General features: G+C 36.2%; 1 protein-coding gene across 1 annotated transcript in view; it reads right to left on the reverse strand.

The window, feature by feature from the left end:
- LOC138712041 (EGFR adapter protein-like) overlaps window positions 1-17,572 on the reverse strand; it is a 1,474,549-nt gene that overhangs the window by 585,216 nt on the left and 871,761 nt on the right. Inside the window, exon 3 of the mRNA XM_069843434.1 lies at window positions 8,820-8,966. Within this exon, the coding sequence (XP_069699535.1) occupies window positions 8,820-8,957 (138 nt within the window). The 5' untranslated portion in view covers window positions 8,958-8,966. The remainder of the gene's footprint in view (window positions 1-8,819; window positions 8,967-17,572) is intronic.

Below are 17,572 nucleotides of genomic sequence, written 5' to 3' on the forward strand. Positions count from 1 at the left end.
AGTGGAAGAGAAGGATGATAGAAGCAGAATGGAGGCGAGAATAGCAGTGTAAATGAACTGAGAAGACAAAGCGTAACAGTAGAATAGAGAGTAAATTAAATCAAAAGGAGGGAAGAGGCGGAAGTAGATCAGAGAAAGATTTGAGAGAAGATATGAGAGTAGAAGCAAGAGTTAAATCAGAGGAATGGAGAGAAGAAAGCAGAAACAAGAGCAGCAAAAGAGAAGAATGGAAAACAGAGCAGAATAGGGATGAAGAGTATAAGGCATAAGTTTAGTAAAGATTAAAAAAGAAGAGAGAATATGAGATTAGACGAAAATTTAGAGGAGCAAGAGAGAATAGAGAGAAGACAAAAAGAGGAACGAAGCACGAACAAAAGTGAGAGGTCAGAAATGAGGTTAAGTGTTTTACTGCATCTACTACACATACTGATCTAATCCAAATCCCGATCTTCTTCCAAGTCTAGCCATAAATAGTGAAACTTTTAATACGAGAGAGACTGTACGCAGAGTTCGTAGAGAAGGGCTTGAGAGAATAGAAAGTATTTTTATAGTCCCTACGTCTTCCCCTCTAGTTTTGTTCCTTTCCCCCAAGGGCAGTATAAAATAGACGAGTAACAATAAATTACATATAAATCTTGTTTATAATATCTTGATGTGCTAGGGAATATTTCATCTTAGACAAAATAAAGGCCAGTTATATTCATAGATAACACATAAATACATACCTGAGAGCCAAATGCGCCTTTTGAGATGTAAAGATTGCATTAGTAATGAATTATTGCTTTAGAAGCTGCACGTTCAATCATCTGTATACACATTCCAGCGCCTCTTGTGGTTATAATCAACACTAACGTCCCCCCCCCCCTTGGTTAGGAAAGCTTGGCACGATACGGCAGAAGAAAACAGAAATAAATTAAGTATACTGATAAAGAAAACTAAACTAAAAACAAAAGCAACTCGCGATCTGTTCCTTAAAGATAGCAATAACTGACTTACAGAAATTAAATTTAATAGAATTGACGTTCTTTAAGGAAATCAATCACTAGGACATTAAATAATAGCGTTTCATAAGTGAATAACTATAAGAAGGTTATCTTTATTCTTCTTCCTTAATAATAATAATAATAATAATAATAATAATAATAATAATAATAATAATAATAATAATAATACATTAAATTCATGATTTTAAAATGAAACTTCAAACTCATGATTTTAAAATCAAATGTAGGAAACAGAAAACGGATTCAGGTAAATTCTCATTTTTAAATAGAACTATAATAAATGATTGGAATGACCTACCTGCAGCGGTCTTTTAGGGCTGACCTTCCTTAAGGAGATTCAAGACTAACTTAAAACGTTGTGTATAAAGTGTAAATTAAAATTAAGTTGACATCTATTTTTTAAGGTGACATGTATTTATTTAGCCTGACGAGTTACTCCCTTGGTTTGAATTGTAAATTATTTAAAAATAGCTTGTAAGAGGGTCTTAGGCTAGAAATATTTAGTCTAAATATAGTTCTGTTTATAAGTGTGAATACGGGTATAATTGTTTGTCTTATTTGAACTGTTGTATCAGTGAAGCGTGGTGAGTCAGTGAAGTTATGGTTTTACAGTGCAGTGAATAGTTTCGATCACTGATAATTTAGTGTCAATGAAATGTGTTCTATAGTGTCAGTGAAATGTGTTATATACTGTAGTGTCAGTGAAATATGTCATAATGCGAGTATAGTGAGTGAGATGAGAGTAAAGTGAAAGATTATTATCAGTACCAATGTGAAACTTATGTAGGGCCTATATATATATATATATATATATATATATATATATATATATATATATATATATATGTGTGTGTGTGTGTGTGTGTGTATGTGTGTGTGTGTGTGTGTGTGTGTGTAGGTTGTATTGTAAAACTAGGTTCACTTATTAATTAGGTTATTTTATGTATTATCATTAATTGTAATTAATGTGTATAATTGTATTGTGATCTAATTGTATTTTGTATTGTATAAATTGTATCGTCTATTGTAATTTTATTGTGTATTGTTTATATTGTTTATACCACTACTACCGGGTGCTTGCCCACTTGCAGTGTAAATAAATACATACATACATACATACATACACACATACATACATACATACATACATAATGTAGTGGTTAACACGCCTACCAACTCAGGCGGTAGGCTCGTTTGCCTCATGATACATATCTGTGCTTGAGATTTAAGTGACTGCCTGGTTGGGTATTTTTCCGAGATTTTTCCAACAGAAAGGCGAATGTCAAGTAATCCATGATAAATCCTCGGCTTCATCTCGCTATCACTAATTCCATCTATGCTAAGTAACATAGTAGTTGATATAGCGTCATTAATGAAAGAACAGAAATGAAACACAACACGCCTGTTTCGTAATTTGAAGGTCCACGGTTCCATTCTAAGGGTCGGTCTCCTCACTTGTTTCTTCGTGGTTCTCTAACACTGGTGTAGCCAGGAAGTTAAAATAGAGGGGGATATTTTGGGGAACATCGCTTGGCATCTTGAAAATTTGCTAATGACTTACATAAAACGTAATATTTAAAATAAAATAATTATTGTTTAAGACTACCTATACATTTAAAAATCAATTTAGACTCCCAAAAAGATGTTATAAATTAATACCCATTCTCCGTCGTTTCAGAGTGAATCAACAGACGCAGATGAGAACGATACCTTCATAAACTCTGTTGTCAACTCGAGTTTTCAAAACTTGCTATAAAATAGTTTAAGTTAGTAGTAGGTAAATTCATATTTACAAATGGCCTTTAAAGAACACTGCGGTTCATTGCCGCCCTCACATAGCCCGCCATCGGTCCCTATCCTGAGCAAGATTAATCCAGTCTCTATCATCATACCACACCTCCCTCAAATCCATTTTTATATTATTCTCACATCTACTTCTCGGCCTCCCCAAAGGTATTTTTCCCTCCAATCTCCGAACTAACACTCTACATGCATTTCTGGATTCGCCCATACGTGGTACATGCCCTGCCCATCTTAAACATCTGGATTTAATATTCCTAATTAGGCTATGTCAGGTGAAGAATACAATGCGTGCAGTTGTATGTTATATAACTTTCTCCATTACCCTGTAACTTCATCCCTCTTAGGCCCAATTAATGAGAAAAGATATTATTTTGCTGGTGTGAGGGTTAAAAACCACTAAATGCTTACATCAGCTATACAAATTTGATAATTTTATCCGCTAAACTACCTTTGCATCCCGGGTCTTTGCGCTGTATCTAATGATTTCAATAGATTGACAGTCTTTCATAATAAAGATCAGTATATTCCCTTCTACATTTCTTTGGCAGATTTAAGTTGCTTTTTTATCTGTACTTGTTGGTCGTCAGGTCTTGGAGCTGTAGATGAGAGTTTGGGACTATGCAAATGCCCGTGAGTGTTTTTTTAGAATGTTCCGTCAGCAAAAAGCACTGTATTCAAAAAACATTTACTTACGCTGCAACAGAATATTCACTACATCCCATTAACAGTCTCATAATCTTAACGAATGTCATGTCTGACCACAATTTTAAACAGATAAATATACAGAGCGATACATATAAACCTTTAAAAATTTAATCAGTTATAATCAGGGAACGGATTTATATGGACTAAAAATATATGAAATATGTAAATATATATGTAGTTATTTTTACCAAAATATGGAATTAAATATGGATTTTTACCAAAATATGGAATTAAATATGGACTTAAAATTATAAAAAAATGACTATGTACGTTAAATATTGGTACATTTTAATCAAACTAAACAAAAAATATAATGGACGTACCTTATCTTCCAATGTAGTTTCAACAAAACACAATTTTTATTGTCTGTTACCATAACAATAGGTTACAAACATTTCTTTCAAGTGCTGAAAAGTGAATCTTCTTCTATTGTCTCTGAGGATAGATTTATACTGACTAAAAGAGCGTTCGACGTCACAAGAAGTAACTGGTACATAATTCAATTTCACAATGTCTGCTGGGGATAAGTCCAAGTTAATCTTCACTGTTGATTCACCACTCATCACAGCAACAACCTTTTGTAGTTCTTCATATCCAGGGTTTTTTGAAAGTACAGTGTCCACCTTAGCTCTTACTGCATCTGCAACTTTACCTCTACCACGATTCAGTTGTTCCACAGTACTATTTATAATTTCAAAACTTTCAGATAGTGAAAGGTGCCTATTTTGGAGACTTTTGAGCGTTTTTATGATGCATGAAAATGTATGCTGAATGTGAGCTAAGTCATTCTTCACACTTATGTCACAGGTAACTGTTTTCGCAGTATCAATTGAGACTGCATCTTCAGAGTCCAATGCAAGGAGAACATTGTTAATAGAGTCTATATGTTCGGCATAATATTCAACTGCTTCTAGCCATGTACCCCATCTAGTTAAAATTGGCTTTGGTGGCAATGGAATTTCAGGGTACATTTCTTTCAACACGTTAACTCTACTGGGAGCTTTGAGAAATACTTTTTTCACTGATGAAATCAACAAATCTACTTTAGGGAAATTGTCTCTGACCACTTCTGCCACACGATGAAATGCATGCGCCACACAAGTAAAATGAGTCAATTTAGGATATACAACAGATAATGCTTGTCCAGCTTTGACCATATAAGGGGCAGCATCGCTAATAAAGAATAACACATTATCGTACATAATACCCTTTGGCCACAGGATACCCATAGCTTCGTTGAACAGTTTAACTATAGTTTTGTTATTGCACTTTTCTAGAACATCACAATGTAAAAGAATTCGTTCAGAATATTGTTCACTTAACAAACCGATAACTACATTACCAACAAGTCTACCTTCTTTGTCGGGAGTCTCATCAATGGAAACCCAAATTGAACTATCTTTAATTTCATCTCTTATCTTCTGTATTGTCTCATCGTAGATGGATGGAGCATACGTCTTCCTAAGTGTTGACTCATCCGGGATTGTATGTTGAGTATATTTTTCAAGGAATTCCCTGAAGACCTTATTCTTTAGTTTGTAGAGAGGAATATCAGCAGAGATGAGAGAACGGCACAGGTCGATGTTAAACTCAGATCTTACATTCGATGTTGTTGGTTGTGTTAAAAACAATTGTCTCTGCTTGGAATTTAGTTGTTTGTTGGCCTGATGTTTACTAGTTGTAATGTGTTGTTGCACCAGGAACTTTTGTGTAGATGATACTGCACACTGACACAAATTACAAAATAATATTTTATTGTCAGTTGATAAACCATCTTCTTTAAATTCTGAAATGTAACTTGTTAGTTTTGATTTTAAATTGACTGAATGACGTACTTTTGGCATATTTACCGTCTTTATAGTATGATTTACAAAACTGAACCTATGTGTACTCTGACTGGCATTTAACTGTTGAGCTGCACAACTGAAGTCTGTTAAAAATTTTAAATTAAATTAATACAGTTTTGTAACTTACTTTCCCATTGTTGATAGGACTGCTAATTTTCAAATAACTCTGATGTTAAAGGGATTACTGAACATGTGTTTAAATCTCTATTGTTGAAATGTATTTTTAAAAGTTAATGGAATTTTGTTTTGTTTTATTGTTAAACCTAATATAATATGGACTGTTTTATATGAAATATGGAAAATATATGGAAATTAACGAAAATATGTACTAAACTCTAAAATATGGAAAAATATGGAAAATAAAAGTAGGATTTTTCAACCCTACACATTGTGAAACATAAAGATAATGCAAAATATAAATTATATTAGCTTTATAAGTAAATATGTATTTACATATAAATCCTTTCCCTGGTTATAATATATTTCCCTCTGGACGCAGTATGAACTTGAAACTGAGTTTAATGAACCCAGTGGCTCTGGAAGAATCTATATCGGTCCCGCTACAATCCATTGTTGACTATTATGACTATTGTTGACTATTACTAATTAGTTCGCAGTCTCTAGTTTTTGTAGTCAAAATACGAACATGCATTTCTCCATTCGGAAGCGTATTTTTATTGTGAAAACGTCCTGGAAGACAAATTCCTTGATTCAAACACAACGAACATTTTGAAGAGGATTCGATGTTGGAATCAGGCCAACAATTTTATCGATGGCAAGGAAGCTGGAAACAACTGACTCCCTCCTCAGCGAGAGTGGAATACATAGCCCTGCAATGAGTCAAGATTGCGTTGATGATATTAGAGGACGTTTAGTGAACTCACTAAAGGAAACATTGCGCCGATTGAGCCAGGAGACATGCTACTCATATCATACGTCTAGCGATTCTATGAAACTTACAGTCAGCTTCTTCGTTGATCGCCTTATCTCAAAAAATCTGTGACCTCCCAGATCACCTGACTAACCTCTCCAAACTTCTTCTTATGGGGCTCACTTAAGGAGAGAGTATACAAGAATAGACCGCGGTCAATTGCTGAACTCCGTGAGTCCATTAGGAATGAAATCAGTGACATTGATGAGGATACACTTTGGAGAACGTTGAGGAATATGGTGCGACGAGTAAGTTGTGTATGGATGCAGGTGGTAGACATTTTCAACATTTACTCTGAGGAATCTCCCACAGTTACTCTGTAATTCAGAACAGATTGCACACATTTGGTATTATTGGTTCACAAGTTATAAGTTATTAAAATTGTAACGGTTTATATGTACCGCTCTGTGTTATAGGTTTATACTTTGCTGCAGTTTATACACGTGCAGCAAACGGAATTATGAAAATGGATCAGAACGCTACTACTGTGAGAAGTGGAATAAATCTAAGAATGGCGGCTATCTTGTTTGGCGTAGAGCCGCAGAAGCTGTTTGAACTTTGAAACTTCGGACAGAAAGTGGAAATAATTATGGATATAATAATGAATTTCTCCGAAACACAGAGGTCTGACGAAGAAACTGGAAGTGCTGAATTCATTTCATGGAAGAAGGAAAATGAAGAAAATTGTTTGATTAGTTATAAAGTTCACGACGACTGCATTTTGCGTCTTTGATTTGAAATCAATATTCACTAATTTTACTAATAAATATCATATTTAATGTAGTCCAATATTCCCGGATAAATTGACTCGCAGGTAAGTGAATGCGAAACAAATGCAGTTAAGTCATTAACTAGAAATTGCTAAGACAAAGATTTTTCGGAACACTGACACTGAAATAGAGCTTTTTCCTTGAAAATCTATTGTTACAGCAACACAATATCTTTTCTTATACGTCAAATAACGAGAAAGTAAGAAACGTGACAGTACAAAACAATCAGGAAAGACGGACTCAATCTCAACTGCCCGTGAGGCACATATAAGCCTTGAAGAACTGAAGAAATCGCCACAACGACAAAGTTGGTAATTCCCAAAGGAGCTTGCCAACAGAAATTAATGGAAATCTTTGGCAGAATTTCCAGTATGCGGATTGATTCACTTCGTAGAGGTAGATTGGTCGTGTTACCCTGACGACCGGACAGGTCGAGCTTTAACAGTTGCCTAGCGACATGTTCCGGCTCCTCCAACTGGGGTAAACAACGCGGGTAGAGACTTTCCCTCTTTGATATATAAGAAGCGGGAGGAAATCAGCGCTGTTATTTACATTTGAAACTTGTCTATCACTAAAAAGTTACAGAAAGTTATTTCTTTCACTAACGAAGTATAATTTAATTTCTCTGAACTGAAGACTGATATTTTAATTGAGATATTCCTGAATCTTGCGAGGAAGAAAAGCTCGTTTTGTGTGGCCATGGCGGGAATATATTTTATAAAATGAAACTATAAACTATTTATTACACAACTGATAAAAGTAGACTTTATCCACGAGCGGGAATGCTTAGTTCATGGGTGTCCAAACGCCTATAGAACCAGGAGAATGCTCTGCTAAGGTCAGTAACTTTCCATATAAAATAGGAAAAACGACCTTAAAGAATACGCGCTGCGGGTTGCTTACGCCAGGGGTTACCTCGTACGAGTTACAATTGGACATCTATGGCTTAGTTCATAAGCGTGCATCAAGTGTGCTAACTTCCACAAGTAGATTATCCATTTAAGAGTATAATATTTTATTCAATATGTCTTAATAAAACATTGTAAATCGCTATAATAAATAAATGTTATAATATTCTAAGATAGAAGTGGAGTTGAAAGAAGAGCAATTATGGCTTCAGGCAGGGAAAAGGGGAGATGCAATTGGATTGCTGCGGACAGTCGGCGAAAGATATCTAGAGAAAAATAAAAAAAACTGTATGTAGTATATGTGTACTTCGAAAAGGCTTCTGACAGAGTGGACTGGAATAAACTTAGTTGGTCCTGAAATAAATTTGTGTGGATCGTAAAGAAAGGAGGCTATTCACTAATCTTTATATGAAACAACGACTTAAAGGTACCATAGCGGAAGAAATATTAGAGGGAAGTTGAATAAGGAGAGGAATACGACAAGGATGCCCTTTATCACTACCCTGTTCAACATCTACTTGGAGGATTTAGTGAAGAACTGTTTTAAGGACATGAGAAGGGTAACATGAGTTGCTGCCAGACGTCAAAAGTAGGATAGCAATAGCAAAGGAAGCTTTTAATAGAAAAAGGAGCATCTTCTGCGGACCTCTGGAAAAAGAACTAAAGAAGAGACTAGTGAAGTTTGACTGCACCTCGTATCTCTGTAAATCTCTGCGGCTGAAGCGCGTACGTAAATTCACCGCAAGCAACTATAAGTGAATGCAAGAAATAACTCGTTATCCATATCTAGATTTTAACAGCCCCCAAAATAAAACATAGTAGGCCTAACAATAAAAATACATGCGCCTTACCTGATCAGATGATTGCGCGAGAAAGGAGTGGCAGTACTGAAGACTGAAATGTCCTTTGGGTTCCCTTGCCAGGAAGCTGAATTGAGCGTGCTCTGGGTCACAGGTTGCATACGAGATCCGCCGTAGGGCGTGGGCCATATGAACACTCTGGAATAAAAGAAACGTTAGCCTTTGATCAAAATGCCACTCTAAATTTACCATACAAAACACAAAATAGCAAATTTTTTTGGAAAATATTTCAGTTTAAACGTACTATTTCATAGTTTATATGGAATTATTACACAGGGCTTTAATTTCAAAACTTCCCAGTATAAATAACACGTCAATTTAGAATTTTTGAAAGTGAAGTTTAAAACCAGTGTTAATTGCATCTTAGGTTTTTCCCCTTACCTCCAGACTCCTTGAAATTTTAAATGGCACCCATTTTATATCGTCGGTTTACAAGCAAAACACATTAAGTCAAAAATATTATTTCTGAGAAAACGGCGTATTATGTACTGTACATAATGAATGTGTTATCAACTTAGAATTGGAAAAAGAAATACACATAAAGAGAAGGAATGCCTTTTTCTTAGAAGTAATATCTTTAACTTAATGTGTTTTGCTTGTAAGCAGACGATGTGATATTTAATTTTGAAAGAGTGTTCAATAGTTTATACATCTCATTAATTTGTTTCACATCTTTTGTACAAAGCAGGTAAAAATCGTAAAATCAATTTTTTAAGTTATCAGTTACTTATGAAAGTCCCTGTGTATTGGAACTCCTTTTAATTTTAAATCGTTACGACTTTGCTTTATTCGTTCATCCATGAGTAACAAATGTGTGCAAGGTACAAAGAATGGTAATTCCTTGAAAAATGATCCCGCTTTACCATATTTTCCGCTACTCCTGCTCTGCTGTGATGCACTCTCGGATTGAGAATAGCCTACTTAAATCGAATTCGCAATAAGAAGTAAAAATAATTCTCTATATAATATCTATTTTCTCTTAGTTACTTAAATATTTCGCAGTCGATATTAAATTCAACAATCCATCTTATTTCCCGGTTTATTTTACTTTTACAAAATGTCGTTTGACGATTCTTGAAATTGAGCGCTATTATGTATTATTCCAATTAGAAGACGGACAGACAGACAGACAGAGAGGCGGTATGCCTAAAAACACTTTTTAGAAAACAGGAATGCTGAAAATGAGCATTTACTTAAAAATTTTGAAACTGAGTACACATCCCCGAGAGAAGAAAATTGAGAAGCTCTAGGACAATGTGGAAACACAAAAATTGAAGGAGTAATGGAAACACGAAGTATTCCACCATATACTGTAAGTTATGTATGTAAACATAGAGTGCAAGTGAAATATTCCTGCAGATTGGAAGGGACGATAGGGCGATAGGGTACACTTAAATGAATAGGAACCCTCTATTACGTCTTGTGATTAAATACACGGTTAATTAAAAAATTAACTTGAAAGTTCCAGCAGTCTGTCAACCTCGACGCTAAAATAGTCCTCTTTCTTCTCGTAATACAGATGTAAGAGGTCAACGAACTCAGTCTGTCTCCCGCCACCCTATATGACTACAACGTTCCAATCTTTCTCATCGTTCAGTGGCTTGAAATTAAAGGTTCTTAAATTAAATTTACTCGAAAACCGTCCATGCTATTGAAAAACACCACCGGGATAAAGGATTCTTTACCAGATTTCTTATCGATATGGACAAGAATCACGATTCTACTCGCAATAGTTTTCGAATGAGAGGGTGTTAAACATTTGGAAAAAAAAACATTTTTTCTTTCTGAGAAAACTCTGAACTTTCCACAAATATGGTATTATACTTTATTGTTACATACATCATGAGTTATTTCCTCTGAAAATCTGCAGGCTTATTTCATTTCCACCCTGTATATATATTTTGCACTGACACGAAATAAAACATTTGAAGAAATCTAACCCTTTGCCCCCCCCCTTTTCCACAGAAATCTCGCTGAATGGGGCAGGAATCGAATAACGATCCAGTTTATTACGATACAGCCAACTTACTGCATAGCTGATGAGTTTTGTATTGCGACAATTAAGCTGAAAATTATATTTAAAATCTTGTGCTCATGTTTGCGGGTTACTTACGCTTTTCACCAACCACGCCACAAGACTTAGATTAGGATAAGTGGAGTTGCGAGAAAATTACAAGGATGCACGGAGTGGAAGAGCAGTAATAAAGTCAGACTTTATAAGAAGGCAGATTAGGGACTTAAGAGAGTTTACGCGAAGCTATATCCCACCTTAAAGGGAGATGGGAGACGTAGAGAAACTGACTTTCAGAGAGAGTTCATGGTGTATCACTATACCCTAGCGTAGCGCTTACTATGGTGAAAGAAGATGTAAAATGCAATCACTAAGTTTGTGTCTTTTCTTTCACGAAGGTTCGTTAAATAACCTTATCAACTATTACTGTACAAGATATACTTCAGAGTTTTTAATTTAAGGATTGAAACTTTGCACAATGTGTTTCTCCGCCTTAAAGCAATATTAAAGTTTGAGGCAGGTGGTGCTTTCTCTTACTTTTTCGTTATGGTATTACAACAAAGTGTTGTGACGTTCCAAGAAAGACTTCGAGATTTTAAAGTTGGCTGTGACTAAATTTCTCAACTTCCGTTTTTATCACATGTGTATGCACTTATCAGTACATGATGTACCAAAATTTCAGTATGTGTATGTTTCATTCATTCATAGCTTTCTGTTTTGAATGTACACAGTGTCGCGCACTCAAACCTATCATAATTAACCAGTAACAACGCCGGCGGTTATAATAGTACATTATGCAACGAGCCTATAATGATAGTAATTAAGACGCGAGTATGTTTGTTTATGAAACGAGCGCAAGCGAGTTTCATAATTTCCATACGAGCGTCTTAATTACCATTATAGGCAAGTTTCATACGACTTTTTATGCTCGACCATATTTATAATTTGAAATTATTCAGAAGTATTCATCTTATTTGTATCTGACAGAAGATCCGAAGTGACCTTGTTGATAGCTCGTAAATTGTGAGATGTGCGCAGACGCGAAAGCATTGATTTCTTCCGAGGACAATAATGTCATTGACCTTGAAGTAATGTAACATGAACTAATTTTGATATAACCTGGAAATTGATTTAGAATTTAAAAACGAGATGACAAATTGAATTTATTTGAATATTATTTACAATTAACGTTAATTATTATAGTAACAGAACATAACCTTCTGCGACAGTATTGGATTTGCAGCCTCCGTGACGTTTCCCTCGTTGTCTTTCGATTGCATATCCGAGAATAATCGAAGACCTGAACTTTAATGAATAGATGTACTTTAATTACATGCATTAAAGGACTGCTACGAGGTGTATAATTACTACATTTCGGCATGGTCGAGCATAAAACATTAAAAGCTTTTATATTTAGATTCGTTTGTGTTTATTGGAAGTGTTTAATGTTGTGAAATGTTTTGGAAATAAATAAATGCAGTTTAAGTATTCGAAGTATTGTAGGCCTAAATGTTTCGTAGGCATTAAAATTGGTTAAGATGCGTGTAAGAGTTGCAAGTGTCGCATAAGCTTTTGGTACATTCTTAAGCTTAATGCTAATTGTGATTTGTGTTGTTCTTTTGTAGTTATGTTCTGATTTGTGTTCAAGTTGTGATTTTGTATTTGTGTTGTTGCTTTGTAATTTTATTGTTTTGTGATTGTGCTGTTTGATTTTTTTCCATTGGTATGTTATTTTGTGTTTAGGTTAGATAACGGTAGTCAGGGACGGGTTAGGGACGACCCTTTGCACGTCGGCCATACTGAGGCCTAATTGTGCACCCCGAATTTATGTGACGAATGAGACTGAGGTGTACCAGCGCATCGGCCGCATGTGACTCCTCACTTGCTCATCCAATGGGGGCCCTCTACCACCCGCCCAAAGTTCACACCGTCAAGATCACCAAGCAGCACAGGATCCATTCTAATGGCACTTCCAAGGTGTTGAAACGTCTTTGGAAGTTCTCTTAAGGAATGAATCCTGGCAGAGATATTGCGGAAGTCTGGGAACCCAGGAACGGCTGCAGAAAGAACGCCCCTACCTCCCCTCGTAAGCGGACGAAGACATACGTCTTGACCTGAATATGTCTAACGGTCGTCCTGGTTGGCGCAGTTGATATAGCGCTGGCCTTCTATCCTCGAGGTTGCAGGTTCGATCCCGGACCAGGTCGATGGCATTTAAGTGTGCTTAAATGCAACAGGCTCATGTAAGTAGATTTACTGGCATGTAAAAGAACTCCTGCCAGACAAAATTCCGGCACACTGACGACGCTGATATATTTTCTTTACTCGGTTATTTCAGACGTTGTATCAACTAGGAGGTTATTTAGCGTCGATGGGATTGGTGTTAGCGAGATGATATTTGGCGAGATGAGGCCGAGGATTCGCCATAGATTACCTGACATTTGCCTTATGGTTGGGGAAAACTTCGGAAAAACCCAACCAGGTAATCAGCCCAAGCGGGAGTCGAACCCGCTCCCGAACGCAACTCCGGATCGGCAGGCAAGCGCCTTAGCCGACTGAGCTATGCCGGTGGCTATGCTGATATAACATCGGCAGTTGCGAGCGTCGTTAAATAAAACATAACATTAAAAAATGTGTCTAAGGAATGAGATGAAGAAGATGAATATGAAATCTAAATTCTTTTTTCTACACGGGAGGGGAAGGGAAATGGACCGTGGCAATGAAAATTTTAACCTGGCATTTGCCTAAGTAAGTATGGAAAACCATGGAGAAACCACAGTCACGTTGGTCGGTCCGGGAATCGAACCACGGGTCTCCCGAATGCGAGTCCCATGCGGAACTCATGAGCCATCTCGCTCGGTTTATTTTGTGTTTTGTTTTGCATTTGTATTTTATTGTGTTGTGTTTTGTATTTGGTTTCTGTATAAGTGTGTTTCTTCCCTTTTATATTGTACCAACATTATCACATGGTATCCGCCCTTTCGTAATACTGATCTACAGCATTTTATATTCGGCGAACCCATTGCAAAAATGGATATCAAATATGTCGATATTGATAAAGAACATGCAATGAGTTAGTGCTCATCGCTGAAGACCAACGATATACTTACAACAATGCTAAGAGACGTTTCAAGTACTTAAAACAAGAACAAAAAGAGAAGAATCTCACAATTTGCGGCATTCAACAAATATCAAGCAGTTGTCATACGATGTTCTCCATCTTGTATCAACAAGAACTGATTCTTGTATGAAATATGTAAGATAGGAATTCCTTGAAATCCTCTTTTATAGAGAAACCGGTAAGGCATTCTAAGTGAGAGAAAACAAGAAGATGAAAGAGGGAGAACTGCAATAACGACAAGGTCTGCTCGCTGGATGAATTCCTTTGGAATTCAATTGTAATTAGGTTGGAATTCAGGCAGCGCGCAGCGGACAGAAGGATGGCTGCTATCAGATTATCCCTGGCTTGTATTACGACCCAAGTTTAAGGACCCTTAAAATTCTAACTGAGATTACCTGGATTTAATATTCGTGGAGTTTCATTGATATCGCGTGTTTACAGGAGCAGTTTTCTAAGTGACCTGTTATAGTCCTGAAATGGCTGCCTACTTTCTAGGGGAAGAGAGAGGGGAATGGAACCGGCTTTTTTGAAAGGGAATGGACTTCGATTCGTTTCTGGAATAAAAGGATCTAACTGCCAATTCATGGTCTTCACAAAGAGAAAGTTATATGAAATGCAGGCAGAACATTCGGAGGTTTATTTTCTGCTTGTTCGCTTTATTAGAGAAGGAAACGTATGTTTTACGTTTTCCAATGGAGAGAGTAATATGAAAAAGATGGACAGTTAGAGTGAAATAAAAACACGTGATTTTACTGCCCCACCGGCTATTAAAAACAAAAGTAAACCAATAAATTACAGATCTTTGGAAGAAACTCATCCATCCATCCATCCATCCATCCATCCATCCATCCATCCATCCATCCATCCATCCATCTATTTGCTATTATTATATATAAAAGGTCCAATAATAAAAACTCTATATACAGACCTTTAACTGTCTTATACTTATACGGTCTTACTAATAAACCATGTATAGTTTTCATACGAGACTTATGCAGACTTGAGACAGAAACGTTACTAATAAACCATGCATAAGCGATTGATGTATAAACAGTATGTAACTATACAATGGGAATTGCTTTGCAGTAGTGATATACACGAAATCCCTGGTTAAGCGTTGTGTATAGAGAAAAAATGTTCGCCCATCTATCAGCTGTTCGTATTGACAGTAATTTTATGATGGTTGCCTTGTAACCACAGAATAACAAACCAAAGAGCATAGAATAATATTGCTGTAGCTTGTACTCTTTGTCCAAAATATAGTGTGGTAATCGATCAGAGCCAGTTGTACTATCGATAATTAACACGGCATACTAGAGCGCTCTACTGGATGCAATAGAGAACCTCAGATACTCGTATTCTATTACCTTTCGTAATGAAGTAATGATGAAACTATGACGTAGCTGTGTAACAGTTATACTGTTACACATTACGTATGTAATGATTATTAGTAAGGAATTTACAGAACACGTATAAACGACCTACTCATTGTATAAGACAGTTAAACGTCTGTATATAGAGTTTTTAATAGTAAGACCGATACATTGTGCAGCTCGTTTATAAGTCGTGTGTAAATTCCTTACTAATAATCACTACATACGTCGTGTATAACAGTATAACTGTCACACAGCTACGTCATAGTTTCGTCATTACTTCATTACGAAAGGTAATAGAATATTTGAGGTTCTCAATTGCACCCGGTAGAACGCTCTAGAGTGCCGTGTTAAGTATCGATAGTATTCTACAACTGGCTCTGATCGATTACCACACTATATTTTGGTCAAAGAGTACAAGCTACAGCAATATTATTCTAATTATTCTGTGCTCTTTGGTTTGTTTTCTGTGGTTACAGGCCAACCATCATCATAAAATGACAGTCAATACGAACAGCTGTTAGAGGAGCGGCTATTTTTTCTCTATATACAACGCTTAAACAAGGGGTTTCGTCTATATCACTCCTGCAAAGCAATTCCCATTGTATAGTTACAGACTGTTTATACATCCATCGCTTATGCGTGGTTTATAAGTAACGTTTTCTGTCCCAAATTTGCATAAGTCTCGTATAAAATCTATACGCGGTTTATCGGTAAGACCGAAAATCAGCATGGCTAAAGAAATCGATAGACGGATAGCATCAGCATGGAAAAGTTTTGGAGTCTGTTCTTCATCCTAATGGACAAGAGCCAGAAATTGCAGAACAAGAGGCAGATCTTCAACAGCTGCACTGCACCTGTACTTCTGTATGGGGCGCAATCCTGGTCACTCACCAAGAAACAGACATTAAAATTAGGAAGACGTCAAAGAAGAATGGAAAGGAAAATACTCGGAATAAGCCTGAAGGAAAGAGTCAGAAACGAATAAGTACGGCAAAGAAGCGGCATAGAGGACGTGGTCACACTAGCTAACAGGATGAAATGGCGCTGGGGAGGACACGTGGTACGAATGCAATCTACCAGATGGGCACACACGGCGACACTGTGGGATCCAAGAATTACTGGCTGGAGAAACCGTGGACGACCGAGAACCAGATCGGGAGACGAGTTCAAGTTTGGAGCTAGGAGGACTGTGGATCAGAACAGGACACCAAAGGACACGGTGGAAGAACGCATCAACTAACTTTGAACGGCAGCAACAACCAGTGCTAGTCAAATTTTGGACAATAAAACTAGGAATGTAAATAGACCATCAGGTTGGCTCTTCTGATGGCCAAGACTCGAGCCATCCCTGCCCAAGCAGGATGCCTTGCCCCACTGGGGATTTAAGGCTCTTGTTATTATTATTATTATTATTATTATTATTATTATTATTATTATTATTATTATTATTATAATCATTGTTGTATATAAAATTAAGTACAAAGGTTCGAACACAATGAGGTATAAAAATATTTAATTTGCATGTAATATTGATACTGAAGGCGTAGACGATTTCAAAATGTTGGTATTTGAAACAGTGGCGAGAAAGTGACGATGAATAACATGAGAAGGACAGTAGTTAGAGCTACTGACAGAAGATCTAATGCATGGTAGGAAAGGAAGAATAATAAAAGGAAACACAAGGACTAAGAGAATAACAAAATGAAGAAGAAAGAAAGGTGAGGACAAAGATGACAAATATGGAGGGAAAAAAACTTTGAAAAAATATTTTGGATATTTATACTGACTGGGAAAAAAGTCTTTGGAACTTTTATTACATTACTGGTAAAATAATAAATTGGAAATAATTAGTCTTGGGAAAAATATTTTGGATATTGGTATTGATTGGAAAAAAAGTCCTTGGAACTATAATTTTTTTTAGAAAAGTGTACCCCAGTCACTATAAGTTCGGTTTCTTTGTCACAGTTATAATCTTATCCTCAAGGAAGAACATTGATGAATTTTGAACCTGAAGACTAGACTTCATAAGATTCAAAAAGCTATAAATCAGGTATTATATAGACAAGACATGGAATCCAAGTGAAGTACTTCGGGTGATCGTATTCCTGTCAAACTCAGTATCTGAAGAATCTGAGGTAAACAAAAAAAAAAAAAAATAGCCTGAAGTTAAAGTTAAAATTCTTTAGAATACCGTTTGAAAACACATTTGGTTCCATCCCCAAAGATAACATCCATC

The sequence above is a fragment of the Periplaneta americana genome, chromosome 13 (genome assembly GCF_040183065.1).
Source record: "Periplaneta americana isolate PAMFEO1 chromosome 13, P.americana_PAMFEO1_priV1, whole genome shotgun sequence".
In the NCBI taxonomy this organism is placed as follows: domain Eukaryota; kingdom Metazoa; phylum Arthropoda; class Insecta; order Blattodea; family Blattidae; genus Periplaneta; species Periplaneta americana.